Source organism: Giraffa tippelskirchi, chromosome X (genome assembly GCF_054371585.1).
Source record: "Giraffa tippelskirchi isolate mGirTip1 chromosome X, T2T-mGirTip1v1.2.pri, whole genome shotgun sequence".
Taxonomy (NCBI): Eukaryota; Metazoa; Chordata; class Mammalia; order Artiodactyla; family Giraffidae; genus Giraffa; species Giraffa tippelskirchi.
This window is the reverse complement of record NC_137289.1, coordinates 143,577,616-143,599,520: the sequence shown is the minus strand read 5'-3', so window position 1 is coordinate 143,599,520 and position 21,905 is coordinate 143,577,616. Positions and strand designations below refer to the sequence as shown.

The following is a 21,905-nucleotide window of genomic DNA, read 5'->3' as shown; positions in this document are numbered from 1 at the left end:
TCATTTTCGTCCTAAGTGTTGTCAACATTTAGCCGAGCACTGTCTTGACGAGAAACAGAAAGGGTAGTTCAACAAACTTCGATGCTCAAAAGTAACAGTGGGGCTGTTTGTTTATTTTTATGTTTTATTTTTTCAATTCGTGGCCGGCTGCAGATTGCCGGCCCCAGACCAGGACCCGCATTTGGGAGCTGCGTAGGCTGGGGGGTGGGGGTGGGGCCGGCCTTGTGCCGGCGACCGCTCTGCGCAGACGCCACTTTCCTAGCACGCATGCGTTGTGCCCCGGGCCTTGTTCTCCAGTCTGCGGGATGGATTGGTTGAGCTTTCGTGGTCCCGCCCTGGGACCGGAAGTCCTCTCTGGACGCCGAGGACGCCGAGGACGCCGAGGACTTCCGGGTTTCGCCCGTGCTTCTCGGTGAGCGGTGTTCAGGTTTTGCCAGTGTCTCTTTGGCTGCAGACAGGCGACCCACTGTTCCCAGTGGAAGCCCACCCCGCTCGGGGAGGCTCTCGGTGTTGCCGGGGCCGGTAGACCCGGACGTGCTTTCGCCTTCCCCTCTGCTCCAGCCGAGCGTGGGTAGAGCCCTCGGGGCCGCCGTTCCCTGCGTGCTGGGTGCCAGGCTGTCACCCTTGGAAGTCTTGCGGCAGACTTTGCTTGTCGCTCCACCCCACCCACTGGAACCCGAACCCGGGCCAGAGTGGGCCCTTGTGCCAGCCCCTTCCCCTCGTCCCTTCCGCTCACTGCACATTTGCTACTGGTCGTCATAAAGCAGAAGGGCGCTAGAGCAGTATTGTGTCACTTCAGAAACTGCGACGGTCCTGACAGCATAATTTCTCACCATAGAGGAAGGGTTGCCTGTATAGCCAGAGAGGTGTACCTAGGTTGTGGCTAGAAATTTAGATTTTCTCTTTAGATCTTAGGTCTAAACTGATCTAGGTTATTGCTGATTTGTTACCAGCTTTTGGAAATTTCTCTTTGATCTGTTGTTAGCTTTTACAGCAGATGTGTGCACTTTCTGCATATACCTGTAACATCAGTTAATATAAACAAGGTTTTGTATGCGTTCAACATATACTTCAACAGATACTTCGGGCACTGTATAAACTCTGTTTTTGATATGTATTGAGTAGCTAGGGGTATAGGTGTGTATCTTAGCATTATCGGTTCTAGCATATGCTCTAGATTTGTCCAGTATGGTAGCCACCTGAAATGTGCCTAGTCCGAACTGAGGTGTGCATTAAGTGTAAAATGGCGAATTTTGGAGAAATAGTATGAAAAAGAGAATGCAAACTATCTCAATTTGTTTATATCAGTCAACGTCTTGAAATGGCAGTGTTTGGGATACACTGGGTTAAATAAAATGTAGTACTAATTTCACTTGTTTATATTTTTTTCTGTGGCCACTAGAGATTTTTAAATTCTTTGTCTGGCTTGCTGTTATACTGCTGTTGGACAGCACTTCCTGCAACCAAATCCAGCCTTTCAGTCTTTGAAAAAGAGATTTATTGTAGCAAAGCCATATCCGTTCATTTATATATTGTCTGTGGCTGGTGTGTCTGACTCTTTGGGACCCCATGGACTGTAGCCCACCAGGCTCTTCTGTCCATGAAATTCTCTAGGCAAGAATAGTGAAGTGGGTTGCCATTTCCTTCTCTGGGGAATCTTCTTGACCTAGGGATTGAACCCGGGTCTCCCGCATTGCAGGCAGATTCTTTACCGTCTGAACCACCCACTAACACAATATTTATTGTCTGTGGCTGCTGTTTCTGCTATAAAAACAGTGGAGCTGAGTAGTCCATACAGAAGCTGGATGGACTACAAAGCCTAAAGTATTTACCATCTGGCCTTTTATAGAAAAAGTTTGCTGAACCTCTGCTCTAGAACAATGTCAGGTATGGTAGATACATGTAAGCCTCTTCGTTGTATATATAATGAATATATATTATTCCTCTTCATTGCTGTATAATCCTCAGTTTGGCTTAGTGTATGACATAGTTCCAAGGACTTTGTAAGGACTATCCCTTTTAATTCTCATATTAATCCTACGATGTTGCATTCTCCCTGCATCCCCAACATACTCAACATACTTCTGGAAACAGTACCTTCTAGTCCTTCCTTATCCCCAAATGACTTGACTCCTGGGGTCCAGCTGATTAGCCCACAGGAGGCACTGTGCTGCTGCTTTTTTTTTTTTTAAACTAGAATATTTTTAAATGATTTTCTGAACTAAAATTGAGATAAGGTTGGTTTCCCATGGAAGAAGCTGAGGGGCTTAGGCTCAGTGGGTACAAGCAAGCCAGTCTGTGGTGCAAAGGATGATGCTCACAAGCAGAGAGGGGAGAATTTGTTGAGTAATAGTGAGCCCTGGCCAGGTGTTTGCCAGATGTCTATCAGTGAATGAAACAGACATCATTCTTCTGTGGTCTTGTAGGGAAAGCAGACAAGAAAAAAATTACTTAGTGTGATTCAGTTCAGTTCAGTCGCTCAGTCGTGTCTGACTCTTTGTGACCCCATGGACTGCAGCACGCCATCCCTCCCTGTCCATCATCAACTCCCAGAGCTTGCTCAAACTCATGTCCATCGAGTCGGTGATGCCATCCAACCATCTCATCCTGTGTCGTCCCCTTCTCCTGCCTTCAGTCTTTCCCAGCATCAGGGTCTTTTCCAATGAGTCAATTCTTTGCATCGGGTAGCCAAAGTATTGGAGTTTCAGCTTCAGCATCAGTCCTTCCAATGAATATTCAGGATTGATTTCCTTTAGGATTGACTGGTTTGATTTCATTGCAGTCCAAGGGACTCTCAAGAATCTTCTCCAATGCCACAGTTCAAAAGTATCAGTTCTTCAGCACTCAGCTTTCTTTATGGTCCAACTCTCACATCCATACGTGACTACTGGAAAAACCATAGCTTTGACTAGATGGACCTTGGTTGGCAAAGTAATGTCTTTGCTTTTTAATATCCTGTCTAGGTTTGTCATAGCTTTTCTTCCAAGGAGCAAGTGTATTTTAATTTCATGACTGTAGTCACCATCCACAGTGATTTTGGAGCCCAAGAAAATAAAATGTCTTACTATTTCCATTGCTTACCCATCTATTTGCCATGAAGTGATGGGACCGGATGCCATGAACTTCGTTTTTTGAGTGTTGAGTTCTAAGCCAGCTTTTTCACTCTCCTCTTTAGTGTGATATGCACCATGGGAAAAAAAATGTACAAATATTTGATGTTCTTAACAGGTTTCCTCATCTGTAAGATGGCGGTAAGCCCTATACCTGTGAGGATGGAGATGAGCGTCTGTAGCACACAGACCTACTCCACGTGCACTGCTTTCCACTGTTAGGAGGTAAGTGCAGGAATGAATGCAGGGAATTGGGTACACAGTGATGCTGAAAACGTTGCAGTCACTGGTTGGAATTTGTAGAGAAGGTTTTCAGGCGAGTTGTGCACAGCAGGTTTTTTTTTTTTTTACAAAACATTTCACAATTTAATGAGGCTCCCTCCAGCAGAATGTGAAGTTGGAGAGATGGTGTGCATTCAGCCCAGGAGTGGGTCGGGAACTGCCTTTGGGGGGAGGCCCACGAGCCGGGTCGGTCCTGCTGCGGGAGAGGGATTGTGCCTGTGTGTTTGGGGCTGTGCTGATGGCTTTGGTTTAGATCACAGTCACCTGGAGAGCTGAAACGTGCCCAGGCCTGCCCGCAGAGATTCAAATTCATTCTGTCTGGGGTGAGGCCCTGGCATTGTTTTTGTTTTGGCTGTGTAAGTTCTCCAGATGACACGGCTTGGCAGGCAGGGGTGAGAACCACTCCTGGTGAGAGACACACAGGCTCAGGAGGCCAGTGGAGCAAAAGCATTGAGCTGAGGGATGGGCAGTGCCTGCCAGTGATTCAGTGAGATCACAAAGGAGGCTGGAAAGGGGCTTTCCATTACTGGCCAGGGACCTTGGGCTCTATCCTGAGAGCAGAGGGGAACCTCTGAAGGGCCTTAAGCGAGAAAAGGAGGGGACCTTTTGCTGAAATCTCTACTAGAAGATGATCCCTCTAACAAAATGTCGTGAGTAGAGTGAAAGCAGTGAAGAACTGGAGCGGCCAGATAGCAGGAAGTACAGGTTTGGTTTGTGTATTCCTCCTACGTGTGCCCCTTAGCAGAGGTGTCTGTCTTTGTATTTGCCAGTTTCTTGTCTGTATTCCGCTGGGCTGTCAGCTCCTTTATGGCAGAGAGTATCTTGTTAGGTTCAGCATCTATCGTGTGCGAGATACATAACAGATATTTATTCAGTGAACTGTGTGGAACTCTAAACTGGACACACAGCCTACTTCATCTTTTTATGACAGTTCTCAAAATTTTGTATCCCGGTTGCTTACATACTATAGCCTCCTAAGGCAATAAATTGCTTTCTATCCACATGACCATCCCACAGGGAGAATAGAAAGTTTGACATCATTGAAATGCTGCAGAAAATATGGAAGAGAGGGGCACAGTTCTTGAGGTACTAGCCTACTGTGTTCCCTGTTTGCCTGGCAAAGTAATAAAGCCACTTTCTCCTCAAAAAAAAAAAAAAATATATATATATATATGGCAGTTTCTCAAAAAATTAAAAATAGAATGCCTATATGATCCAGCAACCCCACTTTTGGGTAAATACCCGACAGAATTGAAAGCAGAAAGATATTTATGCATTCATGTTCATGGCAGCATTATTGACAGGAGCCAAAAGGTGGAAGCAATTCAAGTGTCCATCAGCGGATGGATGGATAAACAATGTGGTCTACCTGTCCAGTGGAATATTATCTAGCCTTGAAAGGAGGGAAATTCTGACAGACACTCCGATGTGGATGAACCTTGAGAGCATTGTGCTGTGTGAAATAAGCCCAACACAAAAAAGCAGATACTGTATGATTCCACTTATATGAGGTATCTAAAGTAGTCAAACTCAGAGACAGACAGAATGATGGTTACTAGGGAATGCAGGGGAGAAAGAAGTGGAGAGCTGTTGAATAGATGCAAAGTTTGTTTTGCAAGACAACTAGCATTCCAAAAGCTGGTTGCACAACAGTGTCAATGTACTTAATGAACCATTCATGTCAAAATGGTTAAGATGATAAATTATATGTGTATTTTACCACAATTAAAAATTTTTAAATGTAGAGGAACAGTAAATAAAAGGGTTATGAAATGAAGATCAGAGTGCTTATATATATGAAACCTTTAAATTCAGCAGATTGCCATGAGTAAAGAAAAAGTTTCAACAAACAGTGCTTCCATCTCCCTGAAGCTCTGAAGCTACAATTAACTTTGCCTTCAGAATCTCCTTAAAGCTCTGACCTTTCATTGAGAAATTCGACCTGAGTTAAAGATTGCCTAACCTCCTTGGGGGAACTCTAGACCAGTGTCTTATTAACCCCCTTGCTGACATCCAGCCCAGTTCAATCCTGCTTTCTTAGGTAACGATGCATAGAGAATGAGTGTAGAACGTGAGGAGACGGAGTCCTTGTTAGGAAACGTTCCCACATATGGGGGAGGGTTCAAGTGCCCTGAGCTCCTTGTGACCTGACCATTGTGACTCCCTTGCTTGACTTCCTCCAGGTCTGGAGATCTCAAGCAGACAGTGCTGAGAGCAGTAGTCAGCAAGTGAGGATATGTATTTTTAATTTTTCTGTGCTGTCTTGCCTGTTCTTTGTTGACTGAGCCTTTGATTCTTAAGAAGACCCTTTTTACTGTTGCAGTGGATTTCAATGAAATAATGACATTTACAGCAACATGGATGGACCTAGAGATTATCATACTAAGTGAATAAGTCAGAAAGAGAAAAACAAATACTATATGATATCACTTATATATGGAATCTAAAATATAACACAAATGAACCTATCTATGAAACAGAAACAGGCTCACAGACATAGAGAACAGACTGGGGTTGCCAAGAGGACCGGGTGAGGGAGGGAAGGATTGGGAGTTTGGAATTAGCAGATGCAAACTGTTATATACAGATGGATAGACAACAAGGTCTTACTGTAGAGCCCAGGGAACTATATTCAATATCCTGTGATAAGCCATCATGGAAAAGAATATGAAAAAGAATATTTATGTATAACTGAATCACTTTGTTATACAGCAGAAATTAACACAACATTGTAAATCAACTACAATAAAATTTTAAAAGGAACGATATATAAGTAAATGGGTAGGATTGTGTTCCAATACAACTTTATGTACAAAAAAATTAATCAATACATAAACCTTCATTCTGATCATTCAAAAAAAGAAATGGAATTCAGAAAAGAAAAACAATGATCTTGAAGTACCAGTTCTCGATAATTAGAGAATACCGCTTACAATCCAGAATCAGTGGCCCATTGAGTTCTTGTTAACTGACTTTAAAAAAGAATAATAAAAAAGACCACCAGGTGGTAAAAATACAAGACCCAGAACCTTGATCATGTGCGCTATGCAATGGGGAAAAACCAGTAGGAACCTCAGAGTTGTAGCTGTAGGTGATCAGCTGTTCATATTTGGGGATCAGGTTTGAGGGGAGACGGAACTATTTCCAGTGCAGCAGTGGGCTTCTGAGGAAGGTGAGAGCTGATATGAATGCAGAGTCGCAGGTGAGGTGAGGCGCTTCCCTTCTAGTGTCCTGATTCCAAAGGGCAGTAGGACTGGGGTGATCCATGTACCATGTCATTTTTCAGTAGGCAAATCTCTGGAACATACAGGGTTTATCATCAAATTGTAATAGACCCATAACTTTTCTGATTAGGAAAACAGTGCATATGTATACATCAATAGAAAATATAAAAAAGAGTAAAAGAACAAAAATCACTTAAGATCTTGCCATTCAGAAAACACTGTCAGAAATTTTTTGTATCTATTTTCAGCCTTTTCTCTTCACATGTGATTTTTAAACAAATTTGGATCAACTTTAGATCCCACAAGCAGAGCAGCATGACCAGAAAAAAATATTAAAGATAAAAATAAATGGACTTTAGATGTTGTTTTATTTTTATTGATTTTTAGCTTTTTTTTTTTGATCACACTGCACAGCTTATGGGATCTTGGTCCCCCAAACAGGGATTGAACCCGGGCCCTCAGCAGTGAGACTACTGAGTCATAACCACTGGACCGCCAAGCCATTCCCTTGATGTTGTTTTTAAATAACAGCTTTGTTCAGATATACTTTTTGTACCATAAGTTCACCTAGTTTAAGTGTACAGTTTAGTGGGGTTTTTTAAAATCATATTCATAGCTGTGCAACAGTTACCACAGTCAATTTGAGAGAAGAATTTGTACCTCCCTCAAGAAAAGCTGTGTACCCATTAATAGCCACCACCTCTTCATTCCACCCCACTGGTTCCCCGATTCCCTCCATCCCAGCCCTCGTCCACCATGAATTTACATTCTGTTTCTAGATTTGTGTATTCCAGACATCTCATGTAAATGAAATCATACAATATGTGGTCTTTTGTGTCTTCAATTTAGCATAAAGCTTTGAAGGCTCATCCATGTTGTCTGTATCAGAATTCCATTTTACCGACAACATCCCACTGTATGGAAATATTATGGTTTGTTTCTCGATTCCTCAGTTGATAGACATTTGGGTTGTTTCCACTTTTTGTCTGTTACGAGCAATGCTGCTGTGAATGTTTGTGTGCAAGCCTAACCATTTGGAACCCCATTGTTTCTTCTAAGTTTGCAGAAAATTCTTACAAAAACAGCCTCTACATCTCTCATGTCCTTAAAGTAAATTTTTTAGAAATAGAATTGCTGACTAAAAGGACCTTAAACTTTACAGCACTTGTCAGATGGTATCTAGGAAGACTGCATTAACTATCTCTATAATCACTTCAGTGTTGTGAGCCTGTGTGTTTTTGGTGATTGTTACTTAATATCACATGCTACAAAACAAGAGTCCATGGAGTCTTGAAAAGATGATATCCCTGCCATCAAAATGCTTATGTTCACATTTAGACCAAACAGGCAGATACAGATCCAAGGGTATTTTGTAGGCAAGGTTGTGTGCATTAGGTGAAGTGAAAGAAACAGGTTAGATAAAGTGAACTTTTGCTTCCTTGGGATGAGGTTCACACAAACGTAACCAGCTTTTTACACCTAAAAGTGGGGGGGAGGGAAGTTAATAGAATGAAACTCTGGCCTAGGGACCCGTCAGTCCAAAGTCCTAAATCCTCTGGATTGAGAGTCAGAACCTTGACCCTGATGTTCAGAAGACTTAGATGTCAGCACCGTGTGGCCTGGTGACTGTTGGGGCCCATCTCACCTGCATCCAGCTGTCTTCCAACCTGTGGTGTTTCATCATTTCTGTAGATTCCTTGGGACTTCTGAACAGCATCTGATTTTGGCTCTGTTTTTCATGCTTTTATATTCAGAAAAGTCCTACTTCAAGACTATAAAATCAGGGAATTCCCTGGCAGTCCAGCAGTTAGAACTCCATGCTTCTACTCCAGGGAACCCAGGTTCAGCCCCTGATCAGAGAACTAAGATCCCACAAGCCACAGTCAGTCAGTTCAGTCGATCAGTTGTGTCCGACTCTGCAACCCCATGGACTGCAGCACGCCAGCCCTCCCTCTCCATCACCAACTCCTGTCCATCACCAACTCCTGGAGTTTACTCAAACTCAAGTCCATTGAGTCGGTGTTGCCATCCAGCCATCTCATCCTCTGTCGTCCCCTTCTCCTCCCGCCTTCAATCTTTCCCAGCAGCAGGGTCTTTTCCAATGAGTCAGCTCTTCCCATCAGGTGGCCAAAGCATTGGGGTTTCAGCTTCAGCATCAGTCCTTCCAATGAACACCCAGGACTGATCTCCTTTAGGATGGACTGGTTTGATCTGCTTTCAGTCCAAGGGACTCTCAAGAGTCTTCTCCAACACCACAGTTCAAAAGCATCAATTCTTTGGTGCTCAGCTATCTTTATAGTCCAATTCTCACATCCATACATGATTACTGGAAAAACCATAGCCTTGACTAGATGGACCTTTGTTGGCAAAGTAATGTCTCTGCTTTTTAATATGCTGTCGAGGTTGGTCATAACTTTTCTTCCAAAGAGCAAGCATCTTTTAATTTCATGGCTGCAGTCACCATCTGCAGTGATTTTGGAACCCCCCAAAATAAAGTCTGCCACTGTTTCCCCATCTGTTTGCCATTAAGTGATCGGACCAGATGCCATGATCTTAGTTTTCTGAATGTTGAGTTTTAAGCCAACTTTTTCACTTTCCTCTTTCACTTTCAAGAGGCTCTTTAGTTCTTTGCTTTCTGCCATAAGGGTGGTGTCATCTGCATATCTGAGGTTATTGATATTTCTCCCGGCAATCTTGATTCCAGCTCATCCAGTCCAGCGTTTCTCATGATGTACTCTGCATATAAGTTAAATAAGCAGGGTGACAATATACAGCCTTGACATACTCCTTTCCTGATTTGGAACCAGTCTGTTGTTCCATGTCCAGTTCTAACTGTTGCTCCCTGACCTGCATACAGATTTCTCAAGAGGCAGGTCAAGTGGTCTTGTATTCCCATCTCTTTAAGAATTTAGGTTCAGCCCCTGATTGGAGAACTAAGATCCCACAAGCCACAGTACCGCCAATAAAAGCTATATATTAAAAAGAAAACTATAAAATCAGCAAGGAGTTCAGTTGAAATAGCTGAACATGGGAAAAGAGTCCGGCCTCCTCAGCCTTTCCCCATGGACACTGACACTGGCATGTTTTCATTCCCAACATAACCACCAAATTCCACACACAGGAGTTGACTAATCTTGATCTGGAAAGGGCATTCATTTGTAAAAGTAGAGATGGGAAAGTTACTACAGCTCTGTCAGCAAGACTCCTTTAAGCAATTGTTAATGCAGAGGCTGTTTACATTGCATTTTCTAACATGTCACACCCACTTTTATTACCTCTTTCTCTGCCTGGCTCAGATGGTAAAGAATCCGCCTGCAATGCGGAAGACTTGGGTTCCATCCCTGGCTTGGGAAGATCCCCTGGAGAAAGGAATGGCTACCCACTCAAGTATTCTGGCCTGGAGAACTGCATGGACTGTATAGCCTATGGGGTTGCAAAGAGCTGGACAGGACTGAGCAACTTTCTTCTTCTTTTTCTCTGCCTAGGTAACTGGCAGAGAGCACGGTGCATGTATGAGGGAGCTGCGCCCGGCAAACGCAAGCTTGCGAACACGCAAAGCCCTTTTTTCTTGGCAGCTCTAACAATGTCTGACAAGAACCAGATAGCAGCCAGAATTTCCCTTATCGAGCAGCTGATGTCTCAAAGGAATTTTGAGGATCTCGGCCATCACCTCACTGTGCTGGAAACTCTGCATGTGACTCCAGAGCACCTTCAGGAGACGGGGTTGGTCAGGGCGGTGTACAGAGTCCTCAAAAACTCCCCCACAGTGGCTTTGAAGCAGAAAGCCAAGCGTTTGCTGTCAGAATGGAAAGTGCTGTATAAGGATACTCTCTGCAAGCCAGAGGGCAGCCCTAAACAATTTCCTCTGGTTGGAAATCAAGAAGAAAATCGAGGACTTCCTCCTGACCCAAATCAGGAGGAGGAGGTACGGGGCAGCTCCAGGTGTAATTCTCTGTTCACATCCCAAGATGTGGTGGAAGCCGTTGAAACGATCGTGCCAGAAGATAGCTGTGGCAGAGTGGAGCCTAAGGCAGTGCCTCTCAGTGCCCGGGACCCTAAATCGAAATCCACCAACCTGGCAGTGATCGGGCAGCTGGACCCCACAGTGCCTGTGAGAGCCAGATGCACAGAGCTGCTGTATGAAGCTCTAACTGCTTCCTCCCCAGGCCAGCCCGGAGCCCACGTGTGGCGCAACTTTGCACAAGAAATCGAAGTGCACATTTTTGCCCTTCACCCCAAGAACCTCAAAAAATACAAAATGTGCATCCGCAGCAAAGTGGCCAATCTGAAGAACCCCCACAATGCTCACTTACAGCAGAACTTGCTCTCTGGGACCATGTCTCCGAGAGAATTTGCCGAAATGACCGCCATGGAGATGGCCAGCCAGGAACTGAAGCAGTTGAGAGCCTCCTACACGAAATCTGCCTTACAGGAACATTACCTGCCCCAAGCGGTGGAGGGCACGCCAACCAGGAAAATAAAATGCAAGCGCTGCGAGAAATTCAACTGCCAGGTCACTGTCATCCCCAGAGGGACACTCTTCCTTCCCAGTTGGGTGCGGAATTCAAGTCCAGATGAAGAAATGATGACCTATGTCATCTGCAATGAGTGTGGGGAGCAGTGGTATCATAACAAGTGGGTGTGCTTGTGATTATAAATAAATGGTCTTTTAACAACAGATAACTGAAGTGATATCTTTTATTTGTACCACCTTTTTATGCTTGTCTTTTAAATCTTGTACACACCATTCTTTTTTTAATTGAGGTAGAGTTAATTTATAATGTTTTATTACTTTCAAGTGTATGGCAAAGTGATTCAGTTCAGTTCAGTTGCTCAGTCATGTCTGACTTTTTGTGACCCCGTGGACTGCAGCACACCAGGCCTCCCTGTCCATCACCAACTCCCGGAGTTTACTTAAACTCATGTCCATTGAGTCGGTGATGCCATCCAACCATCTCATCCTCTGTTGTCCCCTTCTCCTCCCGCCTTCAATCTTTCCCAGCAGCAGGGTCTTTTCCAATGAGTCAGCTCTTCGCATCAGGTGACCAAAGTATTGGAGTTTCAGCTTCAGCATCAGTCTTTCCAATGAACACCCAGGACTGATCTCCTTTAGGATGGACTGGTTGTATCTCCTTTCAGTCCAAGGGACTCTCAAGAGTCTCCTCCAACACCACAGTTCAAAAGCATCAATTCCTCAGTGCTCAGCTTTCTTTATAGACCAACTCACATCCATACATGACCACTGGAAAAACCATAGCCTTGACTAGACGGACCTTTGTTGGCAAAATAATGTCTCTGCTTGTTAATATGCTGTCTAGGTTGGTCATAACTTTCCTTCCAAGGAGTAAGCTAAGCGTCTTTAAATTTCATGGCTGAAGGACTTCCCTGGTGGTCCAGTGGTTTAAGAATCCACCTTGCATTGCAGGGAACATGGGTTCAATCCCTGATCCGGGAAGATTCCACATGACTCGGGACAACTAAGCCTATGCACCACAAGTACTGAGCCCGAGCTCTAAAACCCAAGAGCCACAACTGCTGAAGCCCAAGAGCCTAGAGCCTGTGCTTCACAATGAGAGAAGCCACCGCAATGAGAAGGCCAAAAACTAGAGAAAGCCCATGTGCAGCAACGAAGACCCATCACAGCCAAAAATAAAATAAAATAATTAATTAAAAAAAATTTCATGGCTGCAGTCACCATCTGCCGTGATTTTGGAGCCCTCCAAAATAAAATCTGCCACTATTGCCCCATCTATTCCCCATGAAGTAATGGGACCAGATGCCATGATCTTAGTTTTCTGAACATTGAGTTTTAAGCCAGCTTTTTCACTCTCTTCTTTCACTTTCATCAAGAGGCTCTTTAGTTCCTCTTCACTTTCTGCCATAAGGGTGGTGTCATCTGCATATCTGAGGTTATTGATACTTCTCCCGGCAATCTTGATTCCAGCTTGTGCTTCCTCCAGCCCAGCGTTTCTCATGATGTACTCTGCATATAAGTTAAATAAGCAGGGTGACAATATACAGCCTTGACGTACTCCTTTTCCTGTTTGGAACCAGTCTGTTCCATGTCCAGTTCTAACTGTTGCTTCCTGACCTGCATACAGATTTCTCAAGAGGCAGGTCAAGTGGTCTGGTATTCCCATCTCTTTCAGAATTTTCCAGAGTTTATTGTAATCTACACAGTCAAAAGTTTTGGTATAGTCAATAAAGCAGAAATAGATGTTTTTCCGGAACTCTCTTTTTTGATGATCCAGTGGATGTTGGCAATTTGATCTCTGATTCCTCTGCCTTTTCTAAAACCACCTGGAACATCTGGAAGTTCACGGTTCATGTATTGTTGAAGCCTGGCTTGGAGAATTTTGAGCATTACTAGTGTGTGAGATGAGTGCAATTGTGTGGTAGTTTGAGCATTCTTTGTGCTTTGTGGGGGGTAGTTTGACCACCCCCCACCCCTGGACAATTACATCTGGATCTGTGGAATGCGTAGAGGAGGAAATGGCAACCCATTCCAGTATTCTCACCTGGAGAATCCTATGGACGGGGAGCCTGGCGGGCTACAGTCTATGGGGTCACAAAGAGTCGGACATGACTGAGCGACTAACACTTTGACTTTTTACTATGGGGATGCAGCCCCAGCATCAACATTTCTGTTTTCTTTCCTCAAGTTACTTGAAGATGCAGTCAGTTCCAAAGGCTTGCACTTGACTGTGAAACAAGGGGTGTTAGTTTGTACACTTCACAGTTGAGGAAATGTCCACAGAGGTCCTGTGGCTCACCTCAGCAACACAACCGTAAATAGTCACACTTGAACTGTGGCTACATTTTCTTCCTTCCAATTCCCTGTCTGAGATGGCTTCAGTAGTGACTCCTGAGAAATACAGCCCTGGAGATGTGGGACTAAACGAATAGTGTCTTCAAGCTCTCACACTGGGGGACGGAAGCTTTGTTGTTTTCCATTCTCTTTTCTCTTTCCACTTTATAGGTCTCCCTTGAGCCCTGAAAGTTACCCTATTAATTCCAGTTAGAATTTTGTTTCCAGCCCTCTTGCTCAGTCATAGGAGTCATGCATTGTTTTTCCTCCACACAATTTCTCCAGGGTACATAAACTCTTTAGGACATTTGGTTACTGATGTTAGGGAGTCTTCATGTTCTCAAGGGCATGTGTTTAGATATGTAGGGGAGTAAAAAAAAAAACAAAAAACCCTAGACTCTGTAGCTGGGACCCTGCAAATTAGAAATGCTGAAAGACAGATAGATGAACAAGAGAAAAGTCAAGTTTATTTACATGTGCAGCACCTATACCTGCAGGAGAAACTCAGTGATGAGGAACTCAAAGGGATGTTTAGAACTTGGGCGTAGACAACATTTTAAGAAAGAACAGTCCATTTGTAGAGCAGGATAAAAAAGTGAAGTCACTCGGTCGTGTCCAACTCTTTGTGACCCCATAGACTGTAGCCTGCCAGGCTCCTCCGTCCATGGGATTTTCCTGGCAAGAGTACTGGAGTGGGTTGCCATTTCCTTCTCCAGGGGATCTTCCCAGCCCAGGGATCGAACCCCGGTCTCCCGCATTGTAGGCAGATGCTTTACCATCTGAGCCATGAGAGCAGAGATGACAACTTTCAGTGAAATTCCAACTAATACCAAGGAAAATGGCTGTAGGCTTTTAGGGGCAGCAGGCTGTGGGAAGGTCCTTTAGCTGGGGAACTGATGGACGATGTGGGTCATCTGGTATGGTTTGTGTAGACTCCTCTCTGTGCCATGCTGCCTCCAGGGATCGGGTGGTTATCCCCTTGTAGGGAATTCACAAGGGGAATTTAGGTTCTGCTTTCAGGCAGTTGGGGGAGGGCAGAAAGCTCAGCCGTGTTTCCTCTTTTTCATGTGCTTTCAGTTCCAATGATCCTTCTGCCCTTGTATTTTGAGGGTGGCACGCTCCAAACCCCTTCAGGTCTGAAGTTCCGATTCTGCTTTTGTAAAAACTGGCATTAACCTCTCAGAGAAAGTCCGTTACCTCCGTCTTTGAATCTCCCAATGTCTGTCTCCTCAATGAAAAGGGAATCACTTCCATGAGGCTTTTGTAAACAGTGTCGAACCAACAGTCCTTCTGTGTGATTACAGCTGATTTTTTTTTTAGAAGGTCATAGAATTTTACTTTTTATCATTTTCACTATAGTTTGTAAGTTACCTCCAAACCTACACATTTTCACCAGTTCTCTCTTTACTCTCCTAAGTCCCTTTGGCAGAGTTCTGAAGTCTTCACGGACTATACAGTTTACCTGCCTCATGACAGAATTCCCCCAAATGTGCAGAACACAGAGCAAATATATTTGTGTTTTCAAATGGTTTTCATGAAAGCAGCTTGAGGCCCTCTGGGAGGACTTCTGTTTTGCTATCTTTCTCCCGGAGGCTTCCTAGCACTGCCTATTGTGATGTAACAGTCTTTTAAAGAAGAACTCTGCACAGCCAACTAGAACTTCAAGTTTCACCAAGTGTGGTTTCATGTGACTTGCTTGTAGTGGTCTTAAAAACTAGTCAGTGGTTAGAAAAGAACACAGCACATGAAACCCGCACGTGATTAGTTCATGTCAGGGTTTGTCTTTTGGTTTGGGGCTTTTGGGGTGTGTTTTAGGGGATAGGATTTTGTTTGTTTTTTATTTTGGTGTTTTTTATTTGTACCAGAATTTTGCAAACTGAATGTGGAGATAAATAGAAGCACTTGAAATGGGAATTCCTTTATTCTCCGAGATCTAAAAATCTGAGTTGTCTTCCTCATTTTGTATCAACTTTGTCAGTGACTGTTGCAACTATAGATAGGAAAACAGTAGTCGATTTTTGTTTTCTTTTAGTCAATGAGAGAGCATTACATTTTATAAGTATAGATAAGAGTTCCTTTACATCCTATGCTTATCTCCTGAGAAGAAAGGGGTTTTCTTTTAAGGTGCTCATGGGGTAAAGGAGCTCTCATTTCCGTTAAAATCATTTTTACAAGGACAGCAAGTCCAAAGACCCCAGGATGGGAGGGTGTCTGACACAGACAAGGCACAGGCAGAGTCCGTCAGAGCTGAGGCACAGTAGGAAGAAGGGGATGAAGGATCCAGGAGACGTCAGGCCCATGAGGGCCCTGGTGAGTCATGATGAGGACTTTGGAATTTTTGCCAAGCTTGATAGGAAGCCAGGGTAGCTGAGGGTGGGTAGTGATGCAATTTGAATGACTTCAGGAAGCATCTCTCTGGCTGCTGTGTGAAGTCAGATGAGGAGGGAAGCAAGGACAGAGGCAGGGGCACCAGTGTCATTTAACTGGTTTCTAGCAAGAGTGCACAAAGACTGCACTCCCTGCATCCTTACAGTTGATGGATACCTCGGTGATGGGGTTGAGGACATGCTACCCCATCTGGCACTTTGGCATAGTGAATATTTTAAGCTGAAGGAATCTGGGAAATGGCAGGAGCAGGAAGGTCTCTGCCCTTCCCCTGAGGCAGGTCATAAGACCCTCAGGTTAGAGGTGCCCCTCACCCCCATACCCGAGGAGAGGAGCATTCCTTTCTCTGCAGATGGAGCGATGCTGGAGGGAATCTGGAGGGAATCTGAAGGGAACTGTCCTTGCTGGGTTTTCCCCAGTTGAAATTTCCCACGACTTTCCACCCTTCATCAGACCTAGTATTGAAACACTCAGGGGTAACCGTTTCTTTGAGTCTTTAGTTCCTTATGAAGCCTCCCAGATTGGATAAAATTTATATTACAGAAATGTGTGTGCTTTCTTTTTTTTTTCCTTTAATTTTTATTGGAGTATAGTCAATTTACAATGTTGTGTTAGTTACAGGTGTACAGCAAAGTGGATCGATTATACATACACATATATCTACTCTTTTTTAGATTCTTTTCCCATATAGGTCGTTACAGACAATTGAGTAGAGTTCCCTGTGGTACACAGTAGGTCCCTTGGTTATCTATTTCATATACTGTGGTGTGTGTGTGTTCATTCCCACGTCCCAATTTATCCTCCCCCCACATCCCTTAACCACCTGGTAAACACAAGTTTGTTTTCTCCATCTGTAACTCGGTTTCTGTTTTGTAGATAAGTTAATTTGTGCCTTTTTTAAAAAAAATATTCCACATAAAAGCAATATCATATATTTTTCTTTCCATGTCTGACTAACTTCACTTAGTCTGACAATCTCTAGGTCCATCCATGTTGCTACAAATGGCATTATTTCATTCTCTTTATGACTAATACTCCTTTGTATATATGTAGCACATATTCTTTATCCGTTCCTCTGTTGATGGGTATTTAGGTTGTTTCCATGTCTCAGCTATTGTAAATAGTGTTTTGAGCATAGTGGTTCATGTATCTTTTCAAATTATGGTTTTCTCTGGATATATGCCCAGGATTGCTGGATCATATGCTAGCTCTGTTTTTTAGTTTTTTAAGGAACCTCCACACTGTTCTCCATAGTGGCTGTCTGTACCAGTTTATATTCCCAGTAACAGTGTAGGAGGGTTCCCTTTTCTCCACATTCTCTCCAGCATTTACTGTTTGTACATTTTTTTAATGATGGCCATTGATACTTCATTGTAGTTCTGATTTGCATTTTTGTAATAATTAGTGATATTGAGCATCTCTTCATGTGCCTCTTGGCCATCTGTATGTCTTCTTTGGAGAAATGTCTATGTAGATTTTGATTGACTTGTTTTTATTATTTTTGATATTGAGCTGCATGAACTGCTTGTATATTTTGGAGATTAAGCCCTTGTTGGTTGCTTCATTTGCAAATATTTTCTCCCATTCCGAGAGTTGTCTTTTCATTTTATTTATGGTTTCCTTTGCTGTGCAAAAGCTTTTAAGTTTAATTACATCCCATGTGTTTATTTTTTGTTTTTATTTTCGTTACTCTAGAAGATGGATCAAAAACAATCTTCCTGCTATTTATGGCAAAGTGTGTTATGCCTATGTTTTCCTCTAATAAGAGTTTTATAATATCCAGCCTTACATTTAGGTCTTTAATCCATTTTGAGTTTATTTTTGTGTATGGTGTTAGGGGGTGTTCTAATTTCATTCGTTTACATGTATCTGTCCAGTTTTCCCAACCGTGTGTACTTTCTTTTTATTAATCTGTCTTCTGTTTCAGAGCCCCAGCCAAGAACTAGATGGTTAGGAGAAAAAACAATTCTTCCCTTTCCTACATCGGCAGTTTTGGAAATGGATGTTTTGTAAAATACCACAACCCTGAATTCCCAACTTATGACCTATAATAAAAAAATAACAAACAGCACAGAAATTCAGCACAAGTATAGCTTGGATCCTGCTTGCCCTGGTTGTGGGGAATACCCGCACAGGACATAAACATCAGTGTTATACTTGATTGTAGCAGGGTGTCTTCATAGGATTTCACACATCACTCTCCTTTTGTCCATGCTGCTTTTTTTTAGATTAAAAATTGGATACAATTGCAGCTCTGTCTCTTCCCTGAGCACTTCCTGTGATGAGAGGTTCCTTTCATTCCTGATTACCATTTCTAAACACCAGTCAGGAAGCCTGCAGCCAGCAGGGCTCCACTCGCTGTCTTTGCAAGGACTGGGCCTTCATCTTTTAGGTCAGATTTGCTTTGTTATTTATAACTTCCCAGTAAATGGTAAATATTTTCCTAAAATATTTTTTCATCCCTCAGAGGTATTTATTGTAAATACCTTGATTGTAAAAGGTGCCTTCTTGCTTTCAGAAGAACCCAAAATCTGACAACTTCATATAGTCCCATTTCCATTATTGATAACTTTCTGTTGTCCCGCTGATGAAAACTTCATATAGTCCCATTTACAGTATGATAACTTCATATAGTCTCATTTACATTCTTATTTAAAATTAGGTTTCCAGAGATGTTACTAAGCTTTACTAGAAATGCTATAAAGTAATGATTGGACATTGCTTTATACTCTGCCAGGTGCTGAGGGGGAAAGAGATGAGCTAGACGCCATCCTAGGCCTCAGGACCCACAACATGCAGGTGGTGTAGCCACAGTCATTTTATATTTCAAGAACTGTAAGAGAGGCACAGGTGCAAGGGACCCGGTGAGTCAGGGAAGGCTTTAAGAGGCTGTGACCCCTAGGGTAAATCTTGAGAGGAAGTAAGCCAGGCAGAGGAAGCAAGGATGATGTTCTATCACTGGACCTGCTAGATCCTGACACTTGATATATAGCATCTCATTTAAGCCTCACAACTAGCCAGCCAGCAACTTAGAGATGAGAAAACTGAGTTTGAGAGACATTAAATTACTTGCCCAGGGTACACAGAGACAAAGCCAGGGCTATTCATAAAAAACAGGTGTTTTTTTTTTTTTTTTTTAATTTTTGCATATCAGTTTGCTTCCAGAAACGTCCAGGCATGCAAGGTACAACTGTTTTTCAATTGTGGTTCGTTTTCCCAATGACAGGAGTGTGTGGTTTGCAGCCGTCACCTCAGCACAGTGCTGCGAGTCTTTCTGTGGAGCGATCACCTAGGAATGCTTGGCAGTGGTTGCTGGTGCTTCTGACACAGGGGAACCTTCTTGAACCTTCTTGTGACACCCAGGTGCCTTAGTCTGATTGTCTGAAAAGTGATTTTTTTTTTAAATTTTAAATTAGTTTATTTATCTATTTTTTAACTTTACAATATTATATTTGTTTTGCCATACATTGACATGAATCCACCATGGGTGTACATGTTTTCCCCTTCCAGAACCCCCCTCCCACCTCCCTCCTCATCCCATCCCTCCGGGTCATCCTGGTGCACCAGCCCCGAGCACCCTGTATCACGCATCGAACCTGGACTGGCGATTTGTTTCACATACGATAATTTACATGCTTCAATGCCATTCTCCCATATTATCCTGCCCTCGCCCTCTCCCATAGAGTCCATAAGCGACTGAACAACAAATATATATATATGTCTCCTCTCTTTTTTGGATTTCCTTCCCATTTAGGTCACCGCAGACCAGTGAGTAGAGTTCCCTGTGCTAAATGGTAGGTTCTCATTAGTTATGTATAAGATACTTACATTTTAGTAACAACATACAAAAACAAGTAGGTTTAGGTGGCTCAGACTATAGAGAATCTGCCAGCAATCCAGGAGATCTGGGTTTGATCCCTAAGTTGGGAAGATCCCCTGGAGAAGGGAATGACAACTCACTCCAGTATTCTTGCCTAGAGAATCCCAGGGACAGAGGAGCCTGGTGGGCTACAGTTCATGGGGTTGCAAAGAGTTGGACATGACTAAGTGACTAACACTTTAAAGGGACATGTATATGTCTTTTATGAGTTTGAAGACTGTATAAATTCAGTTGCAAATACCATTTCCTATAAAATATAGTGGCCTTTATATTCTCATTCTCTTTCTTTATGACCTAGGGAAACTATTAATATATGACGAGAGGCAAGCTGTTTTACATCCTTTGTTAAATTACTACAGGTGTGCATGCTAGACATTGAAAATAAATAGAATTAAAATACATTTGTCTTACATAGTCTTGCTTTCTTTTAAAATGCAAACAAGGTACAAATAGAAGTAGGTTCTAAGTAGTCATTAATCTTTTTCATATGATGACGTGCATTTAAAAAAAAATATCTAAAACAGCCATGGAAAAGTTACAGCTCTAATTAATAAGCAAATAAAAACAGGGCCTGTTCCAAAACTTCATATTTTTTGGAATATATTCAGTATATAAACAGAGAGAGCTCCCAGCGGTTGCTTTTAAATAATCAAAATAGGATCATAATTGGCTACTTTCACCTTTGTGGGTGGAAACAAAAACTTCAGATATTTCCAAGGGTTCCTAGGATGGTGTGAGTTAGCCCAAGTGACATTCACCCATGTCCAACAGGAAGGAGCTCCTAGTGGATCATGTGTTGGCATCTCTGAGTCCACCAGGCCATGTGATCTGGTCTTTAGTGTTTTCTTAGACTGACGACTTCCATCTCTGCAGTGTTTTCATGCAGGAGATGGACTTTTAACCTCCCCCATGCCAGCTTTGTGAAATCTCACAAATGATTGAGCAGAAAGTTTCCAAACATCATAGTGGATTTTGATATCATTTTTACATGAGCTAGTGGCTCAAGGACTTGGGGGTTTCTTTGGAGGGGTGACGAAAATGTTCAAAAATTGACTGTGGTGATGGTTGCCCAACTCCGCCAATATGCTGAACACCATTGAATTGTACCCTTTATTTCATTTATGTTTGGTTTTTGGTCATGCCTTGTGGCATGTGGGGTCTTAGTTCCCTGACCAGTGATTGAACCCACACCCCTTGAGTTGGAAGCTCAGAGTCTTAACCACGGGACCACTAGGGAAGCCCCCTGAATTATACCCTTTAAATGGTTGAATTCTATGGTCTGTGAATTATACCTCAATAAAAGTATTATTTATAAAAGTCAAATAAGGGTGGAGTGAGGAAAGAAAGCAAAGACAGAATCTCTTTCAGATATTTATCTCAGTGAGTCATTCTGAACCTTTAGGATCCCAATTAATCACACATATGGAGAAATACTGGCAGTCTTCCTCAAAGGGGCCTTCTGGGAGGCACCCCACCAGCTCCCTGACAGATAAAGAGGAGCCTTCCAGCCCGCAACCCTGGCCTGTCTCCAGGCCGTGTGCTGGACCCTGGCCTCTGCGTTTCTGCGTAGAAGGCCCCTCCCTCTTTCAGCCACACAACAAACAGGGCTAAAGCTCCCTTCGACGATCACTGCCCCTTCTGTTTCTTCCCCATTTCTCAAGCCACACATTTGAGCTACAGCATCGATGACATCAGCCCCCTGGAACACAGAAAATCATACAGAAAAAAACCAAGAGTGGCTGACATTGGTGTCTGTGGTTAGATCTGCACTCAGAAAAGAAGCTGCAGATAAAGTTCACCCTACACTCCTGCTCCTCACAGCGCGGCCCGGGGATAGGCAGTGCCAGCATCACCTGGGATCCAGTTCAGAAATGGGGCCCTATCCCGGACCTAATAAATCCAAATCTGTCTACAAAATTCTGAGTGGTTGCTATGTATGTTACCACTTGCGAGATGCTGACTCGTCCACAGGAACTGGGCATATGAACTCTGTCTTCCTACATATACTTTTGGATGAAATGCCTGAGTTCCTAACCAGCACCATGCTCTCCTCCCCACCCCCCCATCTTGGTTACCAGCCACCTGCACCCTCCATGTTGCTAAACTGAAGGGATAAGTCTCAGCCCGGAACCCTAACAGCAGCAGTTGACACACTGGCTTCCATCTTGAGGACACCTTTTCCCAGGTGGCTTGCAGTAGGCTGTGCTTTCTTTGGC

The 21,905-nt window shown here is 43.3% G+C and overlaps 2 protein-coding genes across 8 annotated transcripts in view; both read left to right on the top strand.

Moving 5' to 3' along the window:
• The first annotated feature begins 356 nt into the window (after nucleotides 1–356).
• Nucleotides 357–11,294, top strand: TCEANC (transcription elongation factor A N-terminal and central domain containing). 3 transcript variants are annotated; one of them, XM_081566425.1, is made up of 3 exons: nucleotides 357–412; nucleotides 3,229–3,335; nucleotides 10,102–11,294. In XM_081566425.1, the coding sequence occupies exon 3, from the start codon at nucleotides 10,125–10,127 to the stop codon at nucleotides 11,265–11,267; it is 1,143 nt and encodes a 380-aa protein (XP_081422551.1). In that variant the 5' UTR covers nucleotides 357–412; nucleotides 3,229–3,335; nucleotides 10,102–10,124; the 3' UTR covers nucleotides 11,268–11,294. The 3 variants fall into 3 exon arrangements, with proteins under 3 accessions (XP_081422551.1, XP_081422552.1, XP_081422553.1); XM_081566426.1 differs by having other exon boundaries at nucleotides 9,913–11,294; XM_081566427.1 differs by lacking the exon at nucleotides 3,229–3,335.
• The window catches only part of RAB9A (RAB9A, member RAS oncogene family), a 60,188-nt gene continuing 38,639 nt past the window's right edge, over nucleotides 357–21,905 (top strand). For 2 of the 5 annotated variants that reach the window (XM_081566440.1, XM_081566434.1), the window contains exons 1-4: nucleotides 357–412; nucleotides 3,229–3,335; nucleotides 19,036–19,172; nucleotides 19,564–19,603. The gene's annotated coding sequence lies outside the window, so the exon portion shown is untranslated. The remainder of the gene's footprint in view (nucleotides 413–3,228; nucleotides 3,336–19,035; nucleotides 19,173–19,563; nucleotides 19,604–21,905) is intronic. The other 3 variants (XM_081566436.1, XM_081566435.1, XM_081566437.1) reach the window with 2 other exon arrangements.

Coding starts and splice junctions, on each gene's coding strand:
- TCEANC (XM_081566426.1), top strand. CDS start 10,026: ATGGACTGTATAGCCTATGGGGTTGCAAAGAGCTGGACAGGACTGAGC.